The 27,782-nt window shown below is 33.5% G+C and overlaps 1 protein-coding gene across 3 annotated transcripts in view; it reads left to right on the forward strand.

Annotated features, from left to right (window-relative positions):
* LOC143258390 (uncharacterized) overlaps positions 1–27,782 on the forward strand; it is a 139,667-nt gene extending 111,885 nt beyond the window's left edge. For 2 of the 3 annotated variants that reach the window (XM_076517261.1, XM_076517263.1), the window contains 2 exons: positions 5,155–6,307; positions 26,651–27,782. In XM_076517261.1, the coding sequence (XP_076373376.1) occupies positions 5,155–6,307; positions 26,651–26,758 (1,261 nt within the window). In that variant the 3' untranslated portion in view covers positions 26,759–27,782. Of the gene's footprint in view, positions 1–5,154; positions 6,308–13,983; positions 14,027–26,650 lie in introns of all 3 variants that reach the window. The other variant, XM_076517262.1, reaches the window with a different exon arrangement.

Here is a 27,782-nt window from a genome sequence, read left to right on the forward strand (position 1 = left end):
TGTTGATATCACTGTCGCGTCATCCCCCCCAAAAAGTGCCAGAACAAGTAAAAATGAACTAACAACAAAACCACTAAAGTGAAAGATCAAAACATCAAGTTAACGAAACAGAAACTAAGACTTAAAAAATGTTAATAATGGGACTTACAACGCTAAAATCTGGGGTTTGACACAGGAGACAGCCTAATGTGGCTTTGCTCTAAAACGCAACAACGATAACTGTTCAGAAGACATTTTTTAATATTTTATCCGTTAGTAGTATCGTAAAACTGATCGGTTAATTGTACCGTGCTTTAGATGTATGCTACAAGTTCGTAAGTGATAGTAACCCGATACACCTCTGGTGTAGCAAAGCGAAAATAGAGAAGCATTTACAATATGAATTTGCATGTTGCTTCACCAACGGTATATACAGTTCATTCAAAAAACGTGACTGTTTATTTTTTATATTGTTTATTTCTTCTTTTTTATCTATCCTGAAGAAAAATGTAAAATGAATCTAATAAAAAACACCTCAGATGTGAAAAAACGGTGCGTTGTAAAAAAAAAGGATTGAATGTGCAACTTAAAGGAATGAAACCAAAATTGTCAGTCAAACTGGTGGCTTTACTTACAGCATGAATAAGAAGTTTACAGCTAATATTCATTCATTAGTTATCCCGGTCGCGTTTGTTGTTCAACTTTGGGCATGATAGTGGGTAAAATAAAACACGCGGCCTAGCTAACTAATGAATAGTTTGTGCTGTAATTTTTATCAACACTATAAGTATACCTAACAGTTTGGCCGCCATTTTATTTCATTGCCATAAATTGCATGCTCAATCTTTTTTATTGTTTTGTCGCATCTTTTTTTCTTCACAAAAGATAATTTTGATTGTATATCATGTCACTTTTGTTAAAACATACCAACAAGTCACACCAACTGATAATGTGACTCTCGATGGTAACCAGCATCAACTTTCGGACTGCATTCCTATTGTTCTCGACATACCTTTACTTTACGAAACCTACCAGATTCTTTAAAATATATGGTGGCAGTATTCCTCTCTGAAACAGTATTAATAATTTTCTTTATAACAACACTATAGAATTTAGATTAATTGTTTCTTGTCATCACCCACTTGCACTCAATTAAGCCATATCTTAATTGCTTAAGATTATATTACGTGACGCTGAACGTTCCTTAATTAGGAGAATTTCATGAAGATTAGCAAATTTGTGCTTTAACGTTGTCAATGAATACCATCCAACCATATGATTGTTTTGAAAACATGAGCTAGAAACTGCTAATTTAGTTTGCTTATCCTAACCAATACTTATGTATGTTCACGTCCTTTCAACCTATAGTTTTAACTGCTCTAAGTCAGCCTTTTTGTATCCGAATAACAAAACCAAAAACACACACAATAAAAACTGTCTTCGTTTACTCTTAGGCATCTCAGCCAATGTTCCGACATTACCTGGTGGTTAGGGCGCTCGGCTCACAATCTGCGGGTTGCGGGTTCCAATCTCTGTCACCGAACATGCTCGTCGTCTTTTCAGCTGTCTTGGAATTATAATGCGCGCTAAATCCCAGCATTCGTTAGTAAAAGAGTAGTTCAAGAGACGGTGGTTGGTGGTGTTAACTAACTATAATATATCAATGCAAAATTACAGACGGCTAGCACAGATAGCTACATGCAATAGACACAACATTAGCCCAAAGTTGTTTTCTTCTGAAGAAAGAAAGAAAGAGTAAACACAATCATTGTCTCTTGCCATTAAATACCTAAAAATGGAAAAAGAAACAAGAGGGCTCTCTTGTAGCTTTGCGTTAACTTCAAAAGAAATCAAAGCAGGTGTCGGAATAGTATTTCGCTAAAACTGGACCGCTGGTTGATATACCATCGATATTCTTTTACTCACTGTGGAAATTAGGGCGAAAGTAGATGTAGTCATGTATAAGTGTTTAAAAAAATTGAAATCCCATTGGTGGTTGTTACTGTTAAAGTATTGAACACTCACAAAGCAAACAGGATTTTGGAATCCAAACTGCCTGTTGAGATCCAAATAATATCTTTGGATCCAAACCATGCTGAGATCCAAATAGCACCTTAGAATCCAAATATATCTGGAGATACCAACAACATTTTGGACTCAAATAGCATGTTCAGATCCAAATAGCATCTGGGGATCCAAAAGCTAAGAATGAAGGTTGCAGATTACATGTAATACTTAAGGTGCTACTTGAAAGGTCTTTGTGTGTATGCTTATAGCAAAGTCACATCAGACTATCTGCTGTGTCCACCGAGGGAATTAAACCATTAATTTTAGCTTTGTACATTCTTAGGCTTACCGCTGAACTACAAGGAAACCTTGAAAGGTGAGAACGTAAGTGTTACTTGAGGGGAGAGGTGTAATTTCGCATGCGTTATTTTAAGAAAGGGTGCATAATTTAAAGTATACTATAGAGTAGAGGTAATTTATAAGGAGTTAAGGAAAAATACTTGAAAGGAGACAAACATAATTTAAAAGGTGACATTTTAGGGGAGGGTCGATTTAGGTGTTGTTTGAATGGAGTGGTGTAGCTTACAAATTTCAACCCCCATCCACCCCAAAAATAAATGCCAAAACGCACCATATCCCTAAATGAAAACAAAATGTTCTCTCCTTCAGGAGGGTAATGTCAGTTAGCAAGTGATACAAAATTATGGACAACTAGTGCAGATAGCCGTATAAACAGTCATAGAACCTACAATATGTTTCTTCCTCCATAGATCGAAACAAATGATTATAAAACCTACAACATATTTTCCTCCATAGACCGAAACAAATAATTATAAAACCTACAACATATTTTCCTCCATAGACCGAAACAAACAATCACAAAACCTACAATGTTTCTTTTTCCATTTTTAGGTATTTAATGGCGTATCGTAAGAGACAATGATTGTGTTAATTCTTTCTTTCTTTCTCTCTTCAGAAGAAAACAACTTTTGGCTATATGTTGTGTCTACTGCAGTGAGTCGAATCCCAGATTTTAGCATTGTAAGTTTGTAAAATTACCGCCGTCCCACCGATGGACCATTGTTCTTATAAAATTACGTTCCCTGCTCTGTATATTAAATTTCCTTTTACGTATTTTCGTTTGTGGTAGAAATAAGATTGTGATTACGAGAAACTCACTTGAAGTAAAAATGTCTTCTCAAGATGGCTGGTATGGGCATAAGCACTTTAACTAAAATATCTTATCAGATATAAATTTAAACCAATACACAAATCCAACAAAAACTCGAAAACCAATTAAACAAAATTCTACTACAAATATCAGAAAACCTTTATTCTTACTTATGAAGGACTGACTCTGGTACACCACAACTATACGTCACCCCCAAACCTCGCAAATCCGATAGTCCACTATGACCCATAATGTCGACCTATGAATAAATTAACTACAACCTTGGTAAATATATAGCATGGGCATATTTTAAAAATCACATCAGCTGGTTCCTTTTTCAAAGATTCTTTTAACTTTAAATCTATTCTTAACTAAATCATAAAGCCTTAACAGCCAGTTTTGATGTAATCTTCCTCTTCACAGAAATCCTAACCGCTGAAGCCTGCAAGATAACTTTAGAATTTTATATTCAAGACCCCAACCCATTGATACACATCCCTAGCTACACTCATAGAATTCGCTACCACCAAAACTAACATTGTTCAATGACCAAAATTACCTACAAATAAATGGCCTAAGTATGGGTAATTCCGTCACCAGTTCTAACTAACATTCCTGTAACACAGCTTGAGTCTCAAACAATCAATTCAGCCTTACACCCACCACTATACTGGTACAGATATGTTGATGATACAGTTATTGGATTCACATCTACAGAACACACACTTGGTTTTTTTTCAATCACGTTAACTCGATACACCCCAACATTAAGTTCACCTGTAAACGGGAAGAAACTAACCAAATAGCATTTCTCAACCTCAAGATCACAAGAACCGATACACCATTCAAAACAAAAAGCCACAGAAATATCACCCATACTATACATTCCCTGGGACAAAACAAAAATTCAACATGTTCAGAAACCAAATAAACACAGCTACAAAACTATGTTCACCCGGTAAAATTAACGACGAAATCAACAAAATAAAGCAACACTTCATCAACATCAAGTTTCCTCCAAAACAGGTTGAAAAAATTATACGGACACACCTAGAACAACAAGAAACAAACAACAATAAATCCCAAGATACAACAGACTACAACATTATAAGTAATAAAGATAATTTTTACATATTTTTATTTACTTTTCTAGATTTCAAAGAAAACGGCAAATTTAAGCACTTACTTGTAAATAGCAATATATACACATATATAAAGTATCATAACCAAAATGTGATTATATTCTACAAAACTTCATCAACATCAATAAATTTCTCATAAAAACTTGAAAAAAAATTACACACACACCTAGATCAACAACAAACAAACAATAATAAATCCCAAGATACATTTCTGCATACCATATGTTCCCCGACATCAGTAAAAAAAAAAAAAAACCAACATTTGGAAAAAAAACTTATAACAAAACACAACATTCCAATAAACACCAAATTTATTCAAAAACCAGGCACAAAACTGAAATCCATATTATGTAAAAACTACACTGACAAACACAACACTAATACAATTTATAAAATAAAATGCAACAACTGCCACGACTTCTATATTGGAAAAACAAGCAGAAAAATGAAAACCAGATTCAAAGAACACAAAAAAATACCTTCACACTGCAAATCAAATAAACACAACATAACCATAGAAAACACCCAGATATTAAGTAAGGAAACAAAACCAAAGTAGCCCTGCTTATACAGCAAGTAAAACCAAAATTAAACCAATATAAAGGAACACCTTTATACCTATGCTAATTAATAAACTAACATCCACCTGCAACGCCCATTACAATCCTGTACCCATTTATACTTTCATCTCTAAGACATGTCCGTCAATGGTCACATTCGAACTCTCTCTTTCTTAAACTGAAGATGATCTAAGAAAGTCAAAACGTTGTTTTGTACTTTATTTTAATTAAAGTTCTAATACCCATACCAGCCGTCTTGAGAATATAAAAGTAAGATTCGTTTGTCTTCCTCCAGGGAAGAAGAAGGAAGAGATCTCTTCGGTAAAAGGACTATGGACTTTAAGGTTACGTATTTGGATGGTGGTCTAGGTCCTGTTACTGACCGCAATGGGCTGTTGACGGAAGGTGACACAGTTCTCAATTGCCAAAAACACCGTAAGTACAAATCCCAAAAGAAAGAGTTACTGACGTGCAGGAAGAAAAAACTTCTGAACAATTCATATTTGGAAGATCCAGGCTACCCCAACATGTATTCATACTCTACAGAAAATATGAACGGGTTATCTTCTTATGGTTCCAGTACGCCATCAATGTCGCAGAACTTTTTTACAGCGATTGATAATTCGCGTTTCTTAACACCCGAGAACTTTCTCCACTACCGCCATTACTATTCTGATTACACACCTCATGCAACACAATACTCACCAAGTAATGGGTTTCTAGATGTGACATCAGCCACGCGAGGCTGTTTTCCCCAAACCTACCCAGATAACAACCACTTCAGTAAAGACAGTAAATTCTACCCCTGCCAATTAAATACAACGAAATTCAATGGTGATCCGGCATCTTTCATGCAGCAGGTTGGCAGTAAACCATCTTGTTGTGATGGTTACCCATCTGCTGACCAGAGTAGCCAGATAAGAAGCTGTCTTGTGAGTGCATCAGGTCAAGATATTCGCCCTATTCTCCCGACGTTCGACAGGGACCACAAACTGAACTTTGGACTTTCGCCGCTTCCAGGGTCAATGACCCCAGATTGTATTCTTAAATCTAGAGTGACCGGTGTTTCTAATCACACTCGAGAACCTTCACAGTTTCTAAAGGAGGAAAAAACCTATTCAGACTCTTCCCAACCGTCCATAGTTTCAGCGTTTTCTTGCGACACGCGACAAAGTGTTCTCAAATGGGGAGCTGCCTTGCCAAGACCATGTGGCAGTACCACTCCCGCCATCTTTGATGCAAAGTTTCCGAGGTATACAGCAACGCCGGAGAACCATTCCAAGCCACCAAATGATCACCTTTATAACGGATCAACTTTTTGCAAGGGGGCAGGAGCTTTCCCCAAGACATCCTCACCTCACACCAGCGTTTGTCCAACGGTAGCGAAAGTTACAGGTTTTATACCACACAGTGGAACACCAGTGTATACAGCTGAAGTAGGACAGGAGGTAGGAATAAAATAGAAACCAATAAAAAATCCAGTTAGGTTATCCTTCTTTTAGTGAAATAATAAACAACAATTAGAATATTCGTGATAGATTGTTTAGGTAGAATATTCATAATGAGTGAACTGGAATGGACGGCAACTGCCTATTGTAAAGCAGAATGTCCATAATCAGTGAACTGAATGGACGGCAACTGCCTATTGTAAAACCTGAAGACGGAAGATTTTCTTCCTTTTTTTTCTTTTTTTTTACAACAGGCAGTTGCCGTCCATTGTAGTTTACTCAACAGTTAGAATAGTATTCTGTAAGTTTTAAAAAACAATAATTAGATTAGTATTCTGTTGGGGCCTGATTGAAGTGTTTAACACTGTAAAAGGAGTTGATGATGTTGATGCAACAACATTTTTCATACTTAACAGCAAGAATTACTATTCTGTCAGAGTGACAAAAAGATCATTTAGATTATATTCTGTCAGTACAATAACAAAAGAACGTTTTAAATTACTATTATGTCAGTATGATAAGAAAGAACATTTAGGATACTATTACGTCAGTATGTTAAAAAGAACGTTTAGATTACTATTCTGTCAGTATAATAAAATAGAACATTTTAGATTACTATTACGTCAGTATGATAAGAAAGAATATTTAGATTACTATTCTGTCAGTATATTAAAAAGAACATTTAGAGCAATACTGTCAGTATGACAAAACAGAACGTTCAGATTAGTATTATGTTTAATAAAAAACAATAATTATATTTTATAAGTATAATAATAAAGAACAGATTAGTATTGTTTCAGTGTAATAAAACGAATAGTTAGAGTATAATTCTGTCAATGTATAAAAAATGTAAAATTATCATTTGTCTCATGATCACCCCTGAACTGTAAATCTTTTCAATTTTGTTTACCTGTAAAGAAAAGATTTTAGTTTTATCGAAAATTGCTCTCGACTTCACTTAAAGTACGAGCAAATGTATCCTGAAAACTCGATTGAGATGGATAATATTAGTCATTTTAATGTGTTAGCACAAATTACATAAACTAATCAAAAGATAGTGAATATTTTGAAATAAATTTAGTTCATATGAATCTTGAACACGTCCTTCAGAAGTCAGATGGTATCTTTGCACTACAATTTGTTGAATATCAAAAGTAAATTCAGTCTGGAAACTTCTAAAGAAGCTGTTTCTCAACGTATCTTTTTGGGACAAGTTTTCGTTTGTTAACTGATTTTTTAAAGTGAAATACAGCCTCTTTTAAGTATCCATACTAGCTAGTACCAAGGTCTACTTGCTGGGAGTAAATTCGGTACATATCACTAAAGTCATATTCTCCGCATCATTAATAAAGTAATTTCCAACTTTATATACTTCTGTTATCATCTTTTTATGTGTAGATTTTAACTGAAATACAAATGATTTCGCCTACGATTCGGTAGTGGGAAGGTCGAAGCATCATGATAGTTATCTGTAGGATGAGCAGACAGAAACACTTTGAGAGTATCTAAAGATATAATATTGTACTTGACTTGCTGAACTGAACAGTATCTACCAAGGTGGTTCTAAACGGTTCTGTGTTATTTGGAGACTTACATGCTTCTTGTGCTTGACCGTTAAGCTCTTAATGCACTGATGGATTTCAATCACCTTACCACTTCAAATCACTTTTCATAGACTAAAAGCGAGAAGAGTACAGGAAGTTCTTTTTTTCCAAACTCTGTTTTCTTATTATTTACAAGAAATGTTTCTCTTTCAGACAAATTATATAATATAAACTTCTTTTTCAAAGTGGCCCTATGCTTTGTCTATGGACTCACACCGCTAGAATCCAATTTTCGATACCCGTTGTGGGCAGATTACAGATAGCCCATTATGCAACTTTGTGCTTAATTCCAAACAAACAAACAAATAAACTTTTTAACCAATTAAAATGTCCAACAAATTTCAGTTCAAATTAAGAAAAACCGGATTTGCTAGTTTCTTTTTGTTTTCGACAAACAGGTCCTCCGCTGATTCGTGACGGTCCTGTTAAGATTTCGTTTAAAGTATACATAATATTTAATGTATTTTAAGTAGAATTTTTTAATTAGCGAAATATAGGAATTTTAATGAAACTGTGTTAAAAAGAAATGGTATAGTCATGACGAAAGCCTTTTTTTCTAAAGGTAAAATGGAAAAAAAACATACTTCTTAGTTGTTCGGTGTAATAAATAATTAAATCTTTCAAAAATACATATAGTTAATAAGCCTGGATTAAACTTTGTGTGATCAGATAATTAAATCCACATATGTTTCCTCTAGGTTTTAACCCACCAAGGCTAGACTTAAGAAATATTATAGACTACATTTCGGCAATGAAACGGATCCATTTTGACAGCTTGCTTTTATATATATATATATATATACAAACAAGCTCCGATCTGCTTCCTAGAGAAAGAAACTGAAGTTCGTTACACGACTATCGACTGTAACTTGAAGCTAACGTTCTCGAACTAAATTTTAAAATTAAATTTCTGTAAGTCTTCCCCAGAGGGCGGTGTTATAAAATGAAAGTAGATTCATTTTTCGACGAATGCCTTGGCTACATCGAAAAGAGATAATTGAATCTCTATGTTTTAAGATATCAAACATCTAACAGAATAGTCTTAGCTACATCTTTCTAAAAAAAAAAAAAAGCTAGCTAAATAATGACGTATATAAGAAACAACACAAACCTCTAACAGATTAGGCTCAGCTTCTGTAAACGAAATAATATTTGGTAATACAAATAGTTAAGTGTATTAGCAAGGAAGACTGAAGTAGTAAGATATAAATGAAATCGATTAATATCATCTTCAGGATGCATTGTTTATAATTTATTACGTAATTAGTAACGCCACATTTGACTATAAGAATATTTTGTAGGTATTTATTTTATTCCAGGTCATATAATTTTGGAGCTAAACCTGTTTTGTTAGGAAAGCTTTTATTATAGATAACTCTTATTGTTGTTCAATTACACTTAACACCACAAACTATTTAACGGATCACAATAAATTACTGATATTTTCTTCGAAGAGTTGTTGTATTGCTTAGTGTTAAGCTATAACCCTTTTTTAATTAAGATTTATTACAATAAAATCCTCGCAAGTGTATCTGTTATTATGTTTTATTTATAAAGACATATTGTTTAACACTGAGTAATAATATAGTGCTTTACTGTAATTAGATTTAATGGTATTACGTAGTATTTTTTTCTTGTAATTAGCTTGTGTTACACTTGATGTGCATTATTTTATGTTATACCTGGCTTATGTAATACTTCAACTGTAGTACTAGTGCTATACTTTGTAACCGGCTTATGAAAGTTACATAACATTTGACACGTAGAATTATATGCCATAGCTAGCACGTGATATACAGTATTATATATTTTAACAAACTCTTATGATATTTCATATGCAGTACTATATTTTCTAACTAACCTATATCACACAAATTGTGCAATAATGTATCTTGTCACTAGCTTATGTGATACCTGATGTACAGTAGTATACTTTATTACCAGCCTATATGATACTTGATGTACATTAGTATACTTTATTACTATCTCATATCATATTTTAAGTCTAATACTGTAATATGTTTAATTGAAATGTTATAGACTATGCTCATCAATGCTTCTCAACTGGCTGAATGGTTCACCCAAGAATTTTGTTCATTTTATGTTGTACTAGCGTATGGCCCATAATAAATATCAGGGCAAGTACTACCACTTCATAGTATACCCTAATCTCACATTTCTTAGCTAACTGAAATAAACAAATTTTGTGAAATCAATCTTAACCGACAAAGAGGCAGAAAAGTGTTGTCGAGGCAGTCAAATGTCGATAAGCTCTTTTGTGATCCAAGCAAAATTAAGATGATTCATTAAATTAATTCGTGACTATTCTTAGAATAATTATTTGTAAAAATCAGTTAGATCAACAACTTTTAATACATAGAAAAGCCAGTAAGTTTTGGTAACATTACATTCGAACAATGGCTTTCATGTCATATTGTTTAGCAACAAAAGTATAATCTAATATTGTTTTTAGTTCGTGTACTGAAATTAAAATTGAAATCGATAGACAATAAAACTAGAAAAATATTTGCTGATTTCTTAATTTAGAGTTTTCGTTGATTAAAGAGATTTGTCTTTTATTAAAAATCTTGATGATATGAAAGAAGATAGCTTAATTCAGAAACAATTTAGGTTAAGAAATAAATCGGTATTTTTACTTTCATGATAAATTTTATGAACCTGGCTCTAGGCTAGGTGATCCACACTACGTCTTTACTTTAGGCTTATTATATGAACACTCACTACACTTACAAGGTTTCACGGAATCCCCCTCACGTTTGTGCAGTATGAAAATGAAGTGCAGTGACATCAAAATATTGACTAACATCTATACTAAGGTATGCAAGCTTCAAACGTCATTATTAACGCGTTATTTTTAAGCTATGAATTCTACCATTTCAGTTTGGTTTTAGATATAAATCTCTGTTTCACTAGTTTAAAAGAAAGCTTGATATATATATGTGTGTGTGTGTGTGTGTGTGTGTGTGTGTGTGTGTGTGTGTGTGTGTGAATGATAAGAACTAGCCTGTTTAATAGTTGTATGATAGTTTGGCTCAGAAGGTTGAAACAGACGAGTTGGACCAAGATGTCCCTTGTTGTCCTTGAACATTATGTTTTGTTGTGTATCAAAGTCACACACCTGAAGGCCTGGGGCGCCATCCTCTAACAATATTTCATACACCCCCACTTGGTCTCCTTCAGCAAGTTCATATTTTCTTCTTTGTCTGCGTCACATTTTTACCTCTTTATTGATCTCCAAGCAAAGATGTAAACAAGAATGCCGCAGTATTTGAACTACCATCTCATTTGGTCATTCTGAAAAACTAATGGGCAGAGTAAACTCTTAATGTTATAATGACACAAAGATAGAAGGAAATCTGTTGAACATTCTATTTGACCCCGACATCTTCCTTGTTAATACCGATGAGTATTTCCATACCTAAAACAATATTTTTACTTCCGTTGGTCTGTTTGTTCTCCTTATAATTTTCCATTTTTTTTCGTTAGAGGAAGACTGCAAACCACATGGTAGCGAAAAAATTTCCACCATTCTCAAAATAATGCCACAGTCAACCTACTTCTTAATATGTTCTGCTGAATATATGTTGGTGCTTATATTCCCAGTTCATAAAATTTTAAAGGACAAAAGGAACTTATTAGCTCGAGATGGATGTACCTCCCAGTTTCCAACTATAACCACATCTTACTGCTCATGTATTCATCCAGTCTTTTCTTCAACTCAGTTAAATTTTCTGCCTCCACCACCCTTGAAGCCAGCTCATTCTAAAAGCTAACCACCCTGTTTAAAAAGTAATACTGTCTAAACTGCAAACAAACTCCTACACTAACAAAATTTGAATTTATGACTTCTTGTCCTCTTGTTTTCACTAATAAACAGAAAACTGTTTAATGAATCTTTATTATCAAAACCCTCAATAACCTTCTCTCCAGAGAATAGGAGAACTTATCACAAGTGTAACGTAGCACTTATGTTTATACTATATATAATTTGTTGTTTGTATGTAGTACCAGAAATACTTTACCATCAGAGTAATGAAGCACTTGGTATTTTATACTATAGATAATTTATTGCTTGTGTGTAGTAATAGAAATACTTTATCATTATTGTAATAAAACACTTGATATGTTGTACTAGAGATATTTTTTTGCTTATATGTGTTGTTACATATGTTAAGTACCAATTGTTCGGAGTTTATTATTTTTTGATACAAATGATTACAGAATCCTTGTGATTGTGAAACGAAGTAAGAAAACTGATTTTTTTTTGTCCTAAGTGACTAAACCATAAAGTTTGCGTATCGTAGTAACAAGTGATGAAGTCAGTGAGTTTATATTGTAGGTTGAAAGTAAAGTTGAATAAAATAGCTTCTGATATAAGACTAAAACAAATACACTGTTAAGCTTTAACTAACAAAAAATAAAGAAACCTTCGCCAAAGAGTAACGTCGTAACTGAAGAGCTACGAATACAATTAGAGGCAGAATACGTTAATTATTCCTAAAAACTGTGCCAGAAAACAGACTGCGATTAACTTTATGAAACTAATTCTTAATTAAAGAAAAAGAATTTTACGTGAATTTATGAATATTGGAAAACTAGTTGATTTAGGATACCAAAGCTGAAATGTGTATAAGAAAATTTTCCAGTATATTTGCAGTGTTTTAAAGGAAAAACGAACTGTATTTACGGAAAGAATTAAGGCACATACTATGGACAGTCCTAACATTTCAGTAATTATACAGCGACTGTAGTTCAGAAAATAAAACCTTTTTCAGTCGTATTTGTTTTGTTGTGAATTTTGCGCAAAGCCAAACGAGGGCTATCTGCTCTAGCCGTCCCTAATTTAGCAGTGTAAGACTAGAGGGAAGGCAGCTAGTCATCGCCACCCATCGCCAACTCTTGGGCTACTCTTTTATCAACGAATAGTGGGATTGACCGTGCATTATAACGACCCCATGGCTGAAAGGGCAAGCATGTTAGTGTGACGGGGATTCGAACCCGTGATCCTCAGATTACGAGTCGAGTGCCTTAACCACATGGCCATGCTGGGCAGTTATTTGTTTTGTGAAATTCATTAAATTATGTTTGATTTTCTGGGGTATGATCGTGTGTAACTATTTGTATATGTTGAAGACTCTTCAATACTGAAAACTAACATATACAAATCTCAAAACTACTAAAATTGTGAAGAAAATTTCAAAACATAGTGTTTTATAAGCATTGCAATCATATTATTTTTAAGTTGACAACTGAAACCTTTAGAAACAGCAGAAATATGTTATTGTGTTTAGCGGTTTGCTAAGAGAACCTTATCTCTCAGTACAAACTGTGTAGAACCACAGTTGAAGGAAGACCTTCAACACAGATGCCACATGTAATATCACAGTCCAGGATTAAGCCTTAATTTGTATGTAAACGTTGAATACAAATTACTTTATACGTACAGTTTATTCTCGCTAGTATTTTACTATATTATTTGTCACAAGTACGTCGTATACCAATGATACTTTCATTCAACAAAACAGTCACTCGTATTTATTGGCAAGATGAATAATCCAACTAAAGTTTTAAAAACCTAAGCCTATTTATACTGTTATTTCAGTTGCGTAAACCTTGTTTCTAGTAAAAAACATTTTTTCTTTGGTCGAGATACATGGTTAATGAATGAGAAAGCATGCTTTTAGAGCACTTATAGGCTAACTATAGAGAAGCGTTATTCTGCAAAAATACTATCACATAGCCTGAGTTATCTTTTAAATGTAAAGAAATTAAATTTTAATTTCACATAAGTTCGTGTGTTTTGCCTTCTTTTGTTGCTAATAAAGAATCTCGTTTTTGTTTTTTCTATTTTATCAATACGTATTTATTTATTTATTATACTTTGTTTTATTTCACGGTTTAGTTGTTTTTTATTTTTATATAAATGTTATTAAATTAGATATCAAGAACAGTAATAATATCTTTACGTATCACTTTATACTTCAGTTTATCAAAATTTAACAATAATGTAGTAATTTCAACAATTATGAGTAAAACACGCACTTCTTACAGGCCTGGCAGGTCGACCATCTTAACCCCTGGAGATCCCACTTACGTAAGTTGTATAATACGAGCTTTCTAAATACAATGGTTAACATTTTTTTTGTCTCATAGTGGTATCATGTCTTTCACGTGCCTGTACTAAGAAACAACGTATAATGCCAGCTGTGTAATAACATTGTTAAAGTGTCTGTCCAACAACTCCCCCTCTACTTTATACTAATAACTTTGTCGAAGAGTAGGTATAACAGTTTAATACCAGCTGTGTAATAACATTGTTAAAGTGTCTGCCCAACAAATCAGTTTCAAGTTTTGTAGTAATTTTGTTGAAGTGGATGATGTGTTTGTATAAGAACTTCATACAAACTTTGATAAATTGTTTAGGCAGAGTATTAGTGATGAAACTTTCTAATAATATTATTGTTTCTGCGTAATACAGTTTTAGCAGCGTTCTAATAACTTTCCTAAAGCTTTTATGTAACAGCCTAGTGCCATTGTTGTAATAACATATTCAAAACACTTGTATAACATTAATACCAGGTTTCTAATTATATTTCAAAGTATATTCATTACAACTTAATACCAGACATACAGTAACTGCTAAACTTATATTATACTAACCATTCCTATGAAAACAAATTGTAGTACTGTTGGTTTTCTCTGTACAACGTAACTTTATCCATATTTCTTCTGTAGCAGCAGGCTAGTTTCATATCTGTTTCAGATAATCAGTATCTGAGTAACGATTTTATATCGTTTCAAATATTAAGAAACAGAAAATCTCTAATAGTATCATCTTTCTGATAATGTATCCTGACTGTATAAATTGATTATATTAATCCTGTAGTGACAACATCTTTGTAATAATGTATCCTTACTGTATATACTAACTATATTAAATATGTAGTAGTAACATCTTTGTGATAAACGTATCCTCACTGTGTAAACTATCTATATTAAATCTGTAGTAGTACTATCTTTGTGATATTGTATACTGACTGTATAAACTGACTATATTAAATCTGTAGTAATGTATCCTGACTGATTAAACTAACTATATTAAATCTGTAGTAGTACCATTTTGTAATAATGTGTACTGAGTGTATAAACTAACTATATAAAATATGTAGTACTGCCATCATTGTAATAATATATTCTGAATGTATAACTTGTTTTGTTTGCTTTCATTTTTGCGCAAAGCTACTCGAGGGCTATCTGCGCTAGCCGTCCCTAATTTAGCAGTATAAGACTAGAGGGAAGACAGCTAGTCATCACTATCCACCGCCAACTCTTGGGCTACTACTTTACTAGCGAATAGTGGGATTGACCGTCACATTATAATGCCCCCATGGCTGAAAGGGTAACCATGTTTGGTACCACGAAGATTCGAACCCGCAACCCTTGGATTACGAGTCGAGCGCCTTAACCGACCTGGGTATGCTAGGCCCTGATTGTATAAACTAATTACATTAAATCTGTAGTACGTCCATTTTTTTCAGAATGCAATCTCAGTGTATAAACTAACTGTGTTATATTTCTAGTAATACCATTTTTGTGATAATGTATCCTGTCTGTATAAACTAACTATATTAATTTTTTGGCAGTATCATCTTTTTGATAGTGTGTCCTGACTGTATACATTAATTATATGGTATCTTTGGTAGTATCATCTTTGTGATAATGTATCCTAGATGTATAAACTAACAGAATTAAATCTGTGTTAGTACCATCTTTGTGCAACGTACCATGCCTCTATAAACAAATTATATGAAATCTGCAGTAGTACCAGCTTTGTGATAATGTATCCTCACTGTATAAACTGACTATATTAAATCTGTAGTGGTACCATCTTTCCGATAAAGTATTCTGACTATAAGCCAATTATATTAAATTTCTGGTAGAACCATATTGGTGATACTGTGTCCTGGCTGTTTAAACTAATTATAGTAAACTGTAGTAGTACCATTGTTGTGTTAAGGCGTGCGACTTGTAATCTGAGGGTCGCGGGTTCGCATCCCCGTCGCGCCAAACATGCTCGCCCTTTCAGCCGTGGGGGCGTTATAATGTGACGGTCAATCCCACTATTCGTTGGTAAAAGAGTAGCCCAAGAGTTGGCGGTGGATGGTGATGACTAGCTGCCTTCCCTCTAGTCTTACACTGCTAAATTAGGGACGGCTAGCACAGATAGCCCTCGAGTAGCTTTGTGCGAAATTCAAAAAAACAAACAAACCATCTTTGTGATAATATATTCTGACTGTATAAACTAACTATATTAAATCTGTAGTAGTAGCATATTTCTGACTGTATAAACTAACTATATTAAATCTGTAGTACTAGCATCTTTCTGATTGTATAAACAAACCATATCAAATCCGTAGTACTACCGTCTTTGTAATAACGTATCCTGACAATATGAACTTACTGTATTAAATATGCAGTAGTACCATCTTTGTGATAATGTATCCTGACTCTATAAACTAACTACATTAAATCGGTGGTTGTACCATCTTTGTGATAGTGTGTCCTAACTGTGTAAACTAAGTATATAAAATCTGTAATGGTACCTGCTAAATTAGGGACGGCTAGCACAGATAGCCCTCGAGTAGCTTTGTGCGAAATTCAAAAAAACAAACAAACCATCTTTGTGATAATATATTCTGACTGTATAAACTAACTATATTAAATCTGTAGTAGTAGCATATTTCTGACTGTATAAACTAACTATATTAAATCTGTAGTACTAGCATCTTTCTGACTGTATAAACAAACCATATCAAATCCGTAGTACTACCGTCTTTGTAATAACGTATCCTGACAATATGAACTTACTGTATTAAATATGCAGTAGTACCATCTTTGTGATAATGTATCCTGACTCTATAAACTAACTACATTAAATCGGTGGTTGTACCATCTTTGTGATAGTGTGTCCTAACTGTGTAAACTAAGTATATAAAATCTGTAATGGTACCATCTTTGTGATCATGTATCCTGAATGTATAAACTATCTATATTAAACCTGTGTTAATACCATATTTATGATAACTTACCATGTCTGTGTACACTAACTATATTAAATCAGCAGTAGTAGGATCTTTCTTGTAACGTAGTACCCCTGTATGAACTAACTATATTAAATCAGTAGTGGTACCATCTTTTTGATAATATAGCCTGACTGTTTAAATTAACTAAACAAAATCTCTAGTAATATCACCTTTGTGATCATGTATTCTGAATGTATAAACTATCTACATTAAATCTGTAGTTATACCGCCTTTGTTATAATGTATTTCAACTATATAAATTAACTATATTTAATCTGTAGTATCATCTTTGTGATAATGTGCTGTAACTGTAAAAACTAATTATATTAAATATGTAGTGGTTCGATCTTTGTGATAACGTATCCTCACTGTATAAATTAACTATATTAATTTTCTAGTAGTACTGTTTTTATGATAATATGCCATGCCTATATAGACTAACTACATTAAATCTGTAGTAGTACCATCCTTCTCTCTGTATGTAATAACCATATCCAAGTTGTAGTAGTACTCTCTTTCTGTTAATGTATCCTGATTGTATAAAATGCCTATATTAAATCTGTAATAGTACCTTCTTTCTGACTTTATAAACTAACAATATGAAATCTGTAGTAGTACCATCTTTGTGATAATGTATCCTGACTGTACGAACCATGTATATTCAATCTGTTTTAGTACCATCTTTATGATAATGTATTCTGACTGTATAAACTAACTATATTAAATCTGTAGTGGCATTATCTTTGTCATAATGTATCCTGACCGTATAAACATATTCTATATGTTTAATAGAACCATCTTTATGATAACGTACCATGCCTGTATAAACCAACTATATTAAATATGTAATAATACCCTTTTTGTGATAATGTATTGTGACTATATAAACTAATTAAATTAAATCTGTATTAGGTCTATCGATGTGATGTTATATCCTGACTGTTTAAACTTACTATATTAAATCTGAAGTAGTACCCTCTATCTGATTGTATAGACTAACCATATCAAATCTGTAGTAATACCATCTTTGTGATAATGTATTCTGACTGTATTAACTAACAATATTAAATCTTTAATAGTACCATTTTTGTGGTAATGTATCCTGACAGTAAACTAATTATATTAAATTTCTCGTAGTACCATCTTTGTCATAATGTAGCCTGACTGTTTAAACTAACCATATTAAATCTGTAGTAGTACCATCTTTCTGACTGTAGAAACTAATCATTTTGAATCTCTATTAGTACTATCTTTGGAATAGTGTATCCTGACTGTATAAACTATCTATATGAAATATGTTGTAGTGCCATTTTTTTGAAAATATATCCTAACTCTACAAGCTAACTATATTAAATCTGTACTAGTACCATTTTGTGATAATGAATTCTAAATGTATAAACTTCCTATATTAATTCTGTATTAGTACCATCTTTACGATAACGTACCATGCATGTATAAACTATCTATATTAAATCTGTACTAGTACCATTTTGTGATAATGTGTTTTCACGGTATAAACTAAGTATATTAAATCTGTAGTAGTAACCTCGTTTTGATAATGTGCCATGCGTGTATGAACTGACAACATTAAATCTGTAGTAGTACCATCTTCCTGACTGTATATACTAACCATATGAAATCTGTAGTAGTTCCATCTTTGTAATAATGTATCCTGACTGTGTTCCGTCTTTATGATAATATGCCATGCTTGTATTAACTAACCATTTCATATGTATAGTTGTTTCATCTTTGTGATAATATATCCTAACTGTATTAAATCTGTAGAAGTACCATACTTGTGATAATGTATCCTGACTGTATAAACTAACTATATAATTTTTGTACATACCATATATGTGCTAGAGTATCGTGACTGTTTAAACTATTCATACGATATCTTTGTGATAATGTATTTTAATTGTATAATCTAACTCTGTTAAATCTGTAGTAGTATCATCTTTGTGTTAGTGTGTTCTGACTTTGTAAACTAACTATATTAAATCTGTGGTAGTACCAATTAAATCTGTATTTATACTATCTTTATGATAACGTACGATGCCTGTATAAACTAACTATATTAAGTCAGTTGTGTATTGACTAACTATATTAAGTCAGTTGTGTATAGACTAACTATATTAAGTCAGTTGTGTATAGAATAACTATGTTAAGTCAGTTTTGTATAGAATAACTATGTTAAGTCAGTTTTGTATAGAATAACTATATTAAATCTAAAGTAGTACCATCTTTCTGAGTGTATAAACTAACCATATCAAATATTTAGTAGTACCATCTTTGTGATAATGTATCCTGACTGTATAAACTATCTATATTAGATCTGTAATGGTAACATCTTTGTGATAATGTGTCCTAACAGTAGAAACTAATAATATTAAGTCTGTAGTAGTACCATCTGTGTGATAATGTATTCTTACTCGATAATGTAATTATATTTAATCTGTAGTAGTTCTATCTTCGTGTTAATGTATCCCGTCTCTATAAAGTTAGGACACCCTATGAAAGCCTGTGTATTTGTGTAACATTTTTGGATATATAGATATTTAATCTCAATTTCAACAACACTGAGAGATTATAGGAATATAACTAAACAATTAAAACTGAAGAAACAACTTTTCAAGATCTTGTGTACATGTAATTCTACAAAATTGCATATTATAACTGAGGAAGAGGTTAGGACACTCCCACATTTATTCCCACTTAAAATGGCTCAACTCACACACAGATGTATCATACCAGGTGCACATGATTAGAAGATCGTTACTCAGCATTTTGAATGAGGCTTGCCCTATTTAAACCTCAGACATTTAGTTTGGTGTGTTTCTGACTTTTGAAGTTAGAGTGAGCACCATGGTGAGAGCAGAGCTGTCTGAGGCCATCAGAAAGAAAATTGTAGCAGCTTATGAGTCTGGTAAGGGATTTAAAAAGATCCCAAAAGATTTTGAAATCAGCCATTCCACTGTCCGGAAAGTAGTCAACAAGTGGAGGGCTTTCAAAACAACTGCCAACATGCCCAGGTCTGGTCGTCCAAGCAAGTTCACCCCGAGAGCAGACCGTAAGATGCTAAAAGAGGTCTCCAAACACCCTAACATGTCATCACGGTACCTACAGCAGGCTCTGGCTACTGTTGATGTGAAAGTACTTGCCTCTACAATCAGAAAGAGACTACACAAGTTTAACTTGCATGGGAGGTGTGCAAGGAGGAAACCTTTACTCTCTAAGGCCAGATTGAAGTTTGCCAGAGAGAATGTAGACAAAGACCAGGACTTCTGAAATAATGTTCTTTGGACAGAAGAGTCCAAAATTGAATTATTTGGACACCAGAACAGAGGACATGTTTGGCGTAAACCAAATACAGCATTCCAGGAAAAGAACCTCATACCAACTATGAAGCGTGGAGGTGGAAGTGTCATGGTTTGGGGCTGCTTTGCTGAAGCAGGACCTGGACAGCTCACAATCATAGAATCCACCATGAATTCTACTGTGTATCAGAGGGTGCTTGAGGATCGTGTGAGACCATCTGTACGAAAATTAAAGCTAAAGCGGAGCTGGACCCTGCAACACGACAATGACCCAAAACATACCAGTAAATCCACCAAGGACTGGCTGAAAACTAAGAAATGGAGAGTCCTGGAATGGTCGAGTCAAAGCCCAGATCTTAATTCCATTGAGATGCTGTGGGGTGACTTGAAACGGGCTGTACATGCAAGAAACCCTTCAAACATCTTACAGCTGACAGAATTCTGCATCGAGGAGTGGAGCAAACTTTCTTCAGACCGATGTCAGAGACTTGTAGATGGCTACAAGAAGCGTCTCACTGCAGTTATTTCAGCCAAAGGGGGTAACACTAGCTATTAGGGGGTAGGGTGTCGTAACTTTTTCTTCAGTTAGAATATTCATGTTTGTAGAATTACATTTGCAGACGATCTTGAAAAGTCTTTTATTCAGTTTTAATTGTTTAGTTATATTCCTATACTAAACAATTTGTAGTATATTTAATATACACGTGACTGCATATTAAATCTCTTGTAGCACCATTTTTATAATAATGTATCATGACGGTATGAGCTTACTATATTAAATCTATTATTTCCATTTTTCTGATAATGAATTCTGAATGTATAAAATATCTATATTAAATCTATAGTGATACATTTTTTGTCATGATGTATCCTGACAGTATAAGCTGGTTACATTAAATCTCCAGTAGTACCATATTAGTGATAATGTATTTCGACTGTATAAACTAACTATATTAAATCTGTGGTAATATCATCTTTGTGATGATGTATCCTGACTGATTAAACTGACTATATTAAATCTATAGTAGTACCATTTTGTAATAATGTGTCGTGGCTGTATAAACTAACTACACTGTTGGCCAAAATCTTAAGGTTAATGAGCATAAAGAAAAAAATATGCATTTTGCGTTGTTAGACTCAACCACTTATTTGACTAGAGCTTCGAAAGATGAAAATAAGAAAAGGGAAAATAAAAAAATTTTTAGCATTTAATTGTGAAAATGTGAAGACTATGAAATTAGCCTAAATACTAGCTGGCCAAAAGTTTAAGACCACACCAAAAAGAAGTCCTAAACAGGGTAGGAAATGCCCAACAAGAAGTCTCATGGTCGATATAAGCGTTTGCAGAAGGGTGACTGGAATGTTATTCCAAGTGGTGAAGATGGCTTCATGAAGATCATGCACTGTTTGGAACTGACGTCCATTTCTATAGACTTCCATTGCCATTCACTCCCAAACATTTTTTATGGGTTTCAGTTCGAGCGAACACGCTGGATGGTCCAAAAGAATCACGTTATTCGCCATGAAAAAATCCTTTGTCCTGCGGATATTGTGGATTGCAGCGTTGACCTGCAGAAAGATCCAGTCATTTTCACACAAGCGAGGATCTTCAGTCAATAAATATGCTCTCTCCAACATGCCAATGTAGCCAGCTGCTGTTTGACGCCCCTGTATAACCTGAAGCTCCATTGTTCTATGGAAGGAAAAAGCACCCCAGATCCTGACGGAACCTCCTCTACTGTGTCGTGTAGAAAATGTCTCTAGTGGGATATCCTTATCGTGCCAGTAACGTTGGAAGCAATCTGGACCATTCAGGTTAAATTGTTTTTCATCAGAAAACAAAACCTTTGTCCACCTTTCTACGTCCCATGTTTGGTGCTTTTCCGCAAAGTTTAACCGAGCTGTTTCGTGGTGTGGAAGGAGGCGTGGCCTTTGAAGACGTTTACGGTTTTTAAAGCCTTTCTCTCGTAGATGCCGTCTTATTGTTTTTGAGCTGCATTCTGCGTCCGTAAGGGTCTTAATCTGGTTCGACTATCGGCTGGTGTCTTGCCGAACAAACCGTGGATTCCTTCTGCTCAACGCCAGCGAAAATTTCTTGGGCCGACCACTTGAAATTCTCGTTCCGTATCACTCAGAGTCTTTTAAGGAATTTGCAACAGCAGTTTTACTACGCCCAAACTCACCAGCGATGGCACGTTGAGAGAGACCTTGCTTTTGCAGCTCGACAATTCTGCCATATTCAAACTCTGTTACTTTTTTAGCCTTTGCCATGTTTTTACCCAATGTAACACAGGAGATATCAGTGGGAGATATTGACAACGCTAATTCTTGAACACAAAACTAAATTTCGTTACATGTTTTATCCGATTAACGCTTCGTTTTAGTATGGTTTTAAACTTTTGACCAGCTGGTATTTAGGCTAATTTCATAATATTCACATTTTCCTTATTAAATGCTAAAGACTTTTTTATTTTTATATTCCCTTTTCTTATTTTCACCTTTCGAAGCTCCACTCAAATAAGTGGTTGAGTCTAACAACGCAAAAAGCATATTTTTTCATTATGTTCATTAACCTTAAGATTTTGGCCAGCAGTGTATTAGTTGTCGCGGTTACATAGTGCAATTAAGTTTATTTGTTTTAAGTTAGTAACTTAGACCTATAGCAACTTACGGCAGTGTACAGATGCTCAGGTTTTTATAACATTAAAAGTGGAAATAAAGCAAACAACTTATCGTTAAGTTGGTTTGTTTTTGTTTGAATTTCGCGCAAAGCTACTCGAGGGCTATCTGCGCTAGCCGTCCCTAATTTAGCAGTGTAAGACTAGAGGGAAGGCAGCTAGTCATCACCACCCACCGCTAGTTCTTGGGTTACACTTTTACCAATGAATAGTGGGATTGACCGTCACATCATAACGCTCCCACGGCTGAAAGGGCGAGCATATTTGGTACGACCGGGATTCGAACCCCCGGCCCTCAGATTATGAGTCGAACGCCTTAACCCACCTGGCAATGCCAGGTCTTCGTTAAGTTGGTTAAACGAGGTTATATTTTTACTAGATAATTTTAAAGAATACTCTAATAACAGAATTTCGTTACTATAGTATTTTTCGAGATACCCACGATTTGTAAATCCTTCTAAAACTAGCAGAGATCCACAAAACATTTGCAGTTAAATTATTATCTTTATTGAAACAGTAATTCTTTAAATGCAGAATTTCAAAAATAATACAAAATAATTCTAATCACAGACATCGAAGTCTGTAAAAAAGTGTTTACATTAAAAGATGGCTTCGCTTATATATTTAAACCTTGTTTGGTACTTAATCTCTTTCACAGTTTAATTAAGCTCCGAATTCTCTCAACTGCATGTGGTATAAACTATATATACAATGGTTACTATCACTTTTTAAAATTTTTCTTCTTTCCTTATTTTTGGTCTAAACATTTTACTTTCAATATCTTTTATTGTATTTTCTACAACTTTTTAGAATAATGATCTTTTTTCTACGCAAAGTTTTTGCAACCAATTCAATCTACAGTTTGCTGAACGTAATTTAGGTGATGAAATTAAACACAGTAACCTCACGATTTGCGTGTGGCAGGTTCAAATAATATTGTCGGGTTTTATGTATAAAATTGAGTCTTTATAGCAGGTGTCCATTACTCTTTGGTGATAAATTCCAACAATAAACAAAGAGCACACATTCCACTTGTTTTAAAATAATATATTAAAATAAATGAAATGTATATACACTGTTGATTATCGCAGTTGTAATCAGAACTTTAAATAATTTTCTCTTTTATCGTGAAAGCCCACATAAGTTGGTTCAGTTATTTTAGAACACAATTTGACATGATTTTCCTGCCCTGTTATTACAGTACAGTCTGTGACGATTTTCCTGTAAAAATGGTTTGGTTTGAATTTCGTGCAAAGCTACTCGAGGGCTATCTGCGCTATCCGTCCCTAATTTAGCAGTGTAAGACTAGAGGGAAGGCAGCTAGTCATCACCAACTCTTGGGCTATTCTTTTACCAACCGTCAAATTATAACACCCCAACGACTGAAAGGGGGAGCAAGTTCGGTGCGACTGGGATTCGAACTCGCGACCCTCGGATTACGAGTCGAGTGCCTTAACCACCTGGACATGCTGGACCTTAAAAACAAGGCGTGGCTTGTCCTGGTTTCTTCAATATAACTATAACGATTTTCTGCCATCATTTGTTCTAAACTAGAAGTAACCACTGGATATCAGTTAGAGGATAGCCTGTATTTACCTAATCATCTATCAACCTCTTGTTCCTACATAGGAAGTGAAGAATGCAGACATTGTTCTCATTATTATAAAACAAAAACTGGATCTAAGAGAGTCCTTTGCTTTATAAAGCAGGTTAAAAGTGTATGCATAAAAAATTTCAACTCATTTTAATATAGAAAGTACTTTTAGTTTAACTTCTCTCTCTGTAAAATATTTATAATTAGTCAAGGTTAAGTAAGATGTTTGTAAATCGTTAAGTAAGATCTCTATGGCTTTTTTTTAATGGTCTCTTTTCAGTATTCCTTCCAGATCAAATGTTTCAAAGTTCGTGTATTTATTTGTCTCCCCTGATTTTAGTTTGTTTGGTTTGTAGTTAATTATAAAACTACATAATGCCCAACAAGAGTATAGAAACCCGGTTTCTAGCATTGAAAGTCTACAGATGTTCCGCTGTTGTCTGAGGAGGAGAATTATTTTCAGTAAAAGTAATAAAGTAATTTGTTGAAAATAATTATTCAAATAAATTATAAACGTGAAGTTGGCAAGTGCTTTATAAATGCCACAAGTAATTTCGGTGGTTTACTAAATATACCGATTGTTCTAAGAAAAAGATATAACTTAACAATCTTTGTGCACATGCGATTTTTAAACGAGTTGGTAGTTCAAAAACTTAGATTATATTCAAAGCGTTTTAACCAATGGTAGTGTCGTTAAAGGTATCTAAACGATATGTAAAGAAAATTGGTGAAATTTTCTACCTACTCAATACTGAACACAAATTAAATTGTTTCAGTTGTTCTTAATAAAAGTTCTACTTGTAAGTTAAACCATTCTATAAATATTCCACACGAATCCCAGTAAGTAGTGGATTATCGACAATTGTTTCATGTCCTATCTTAAAGAATTTATATAATACTTCTAGGTTTCATCACAAACCATAACAATAATTAAAATTTGCCTTGAAACACTTTCAATTTATTAATGTTGCTCAACGAATTCCTAGTTTGAGAATTATCCCTTGTTGACTAAAGATTCATTGATCAAAAAAACTAGTCTACGTTATTCAAGCACTCGTTGGTCAAAATATCGACCATCGTTGCTCAGTCAACGGCTAGTCAGAAAATTATCGTGTGTATAATTCATGACTAAAGCATATTTTAATTATTCCTAATAATTAATAGAATTACCTGTAATAATTTCATGCATACTTATTTATATTCACAAAACTAATTCTTATTTGCTTCATCTGGAAAAGCTGTGTATATTTCTTAACCAAACTATATAATAACTCACTATTTACCTTAAATGTGGTTTTGGTTTCATGATATGAAAGTTTTATGATTTTGTAGTTTACGTTATAATTTTATTTTGTTATAAATAAATTAGTATTTATTTTAAATAAATTCTGATAAAAAGATCAGAAAATTTTGGTGACTTAAAATACAGAAAGTATAAGAGCATGTTAAACTGTACGTTATGTAAAAAAACCTAGTACTGCTCTAAATCCAAAATACTTTTAAAATTATTGTAGTCTATTCCAAGAACTGTTGATTCTTGAACAATATCCTAACTGTGTTTATTTTTATTATGTTATTCACGCTATGCCATCTTAGTCCTAGAAAAGCTTTCTGGATTATTTCCCGCTGTTAGTATTTGTAAGAAAATGTTACACTGTAGAAAAAGGAAAAAAAACAAACAAACAAGACATAAACTTAAGATGTAATATAACTAAATCTATACATGTTGAATTTTATCGTTAACAAAGGAGTCAAGCAGTAGCTTTGAAAGTTATAAATTATAACGTTTGTAAGACTTTCTCGTGAGTTTTTCAAATATCATTTTCCTTGAGAAACACGATTTTAAACAAAATTACTACAAATTTTGTCAAGTCAAATTTTTTTAACACATAGTTAGGCCAGAAGATTTTGAATGGAGTTTTAGTGTTTATTCAGGAATAATATCATAATTATTTTAATAACCTGACAAAAATATTTAATGAAAATATTGTTTTTACCAGTAATCCATTTTTATTCAATTTAATGATGACAAGTCACTCTTTACAGCTTCCCTTGGCTAGACTAGAAAATGGAGGATTAACGTACGGAAAGCATGACGTTAACCCATTGTTGGCTATTACTGAGGTCACCAGGGCTCTCCTAAACCACGAGTAGACCTGAATGAAAAGGACAACTGGTCGGTAAAAGATATGATGCATAAACTACCTTAGCAAGAAATAAACCAACCATTCAAGTTTCGTTCATCCATCATTTGTGCTTTATTCTGATAAAAAAAACTGTCAAATTAATTTAAAAAGGATATGGAAATAACGGTTTGTTTTGAACAACGTTAGTGAAAATATGCACAAATTGTACGAAGTTGTCAATGCATTACTGACTCTAAAACACGTTTAGTGTTAATTCCAATATAATTTACTGTTGCAACTCATTATAGAGGACAGTTAAACCTTCCGAGTAACTATAAAACCTCATCTTCGTGCGCGCCTTTAAATGTCATTTACTAAAAGAAGCAATAAAGTTCTTGTGTATTGATGTAAAAAAATGAGATCATTGAAGAAGGTTGAATCTTATGTTTGTTCACAACTTTCATGGTGGACATTTTTTAACCCCATAATTCTAATGAGTTACAATGTTTTTTGAAGGTTGAAAGAGATACTTCAGGAATCTAACATTTGTAAGTGGTTGTTCTGCGGCCAAAATATTGGAAAACGTGTTGCATCTATCCAGATCTTGTTTTCATATATATATATAAACTGTGTAAAGTCGTGAACATTTCTTCATATGGTTACTTGATGATGATTTGATGATACAAAGTGATGTGTTCAGAATACTTTGTAAGCTACTGGAGCTAGATATTTTATACTGAACAGGCTGATGAACAGCAAACTGAAAAGAATCAGAATCAGCTCGGAATTTCTCTGGTACTGCTATGTGTGCGGCCTCTGTCGGTATTTGGTTTTCATATAAGAGGCCTGACTAGTCAACCTGACAGGAACAATAGTAACAAAAGCTGCTGTCAGGACATAGACTTCCGCTACCTCACCTCTACACTGATTCTCAAACCTACATTCCCGTCGACCCGAGGTTCATGATTTTGCCTCTCATGTGTCATATATTTGTGTTTTCTTGAAGTTTTTGTACAGAAAATTGTACTCATTAAATACTAAAACTTTCAAAA

This window comes from Tachypleus tridentatus, chromosome 8 (genome assembly GCF_004210375.1).
Source record: "Tachypleus tridentatus isolate NWPU-2018 chromosome 8, ASM421037v1, whole genome shotgun sequence".
NCBI classification, from domain to species: Eukaryota; Metazoa; Arthropoda; class Merostomata; order Xiphosura; family Limulidae; genus Tachypleus; species Tachypleus tridentatus.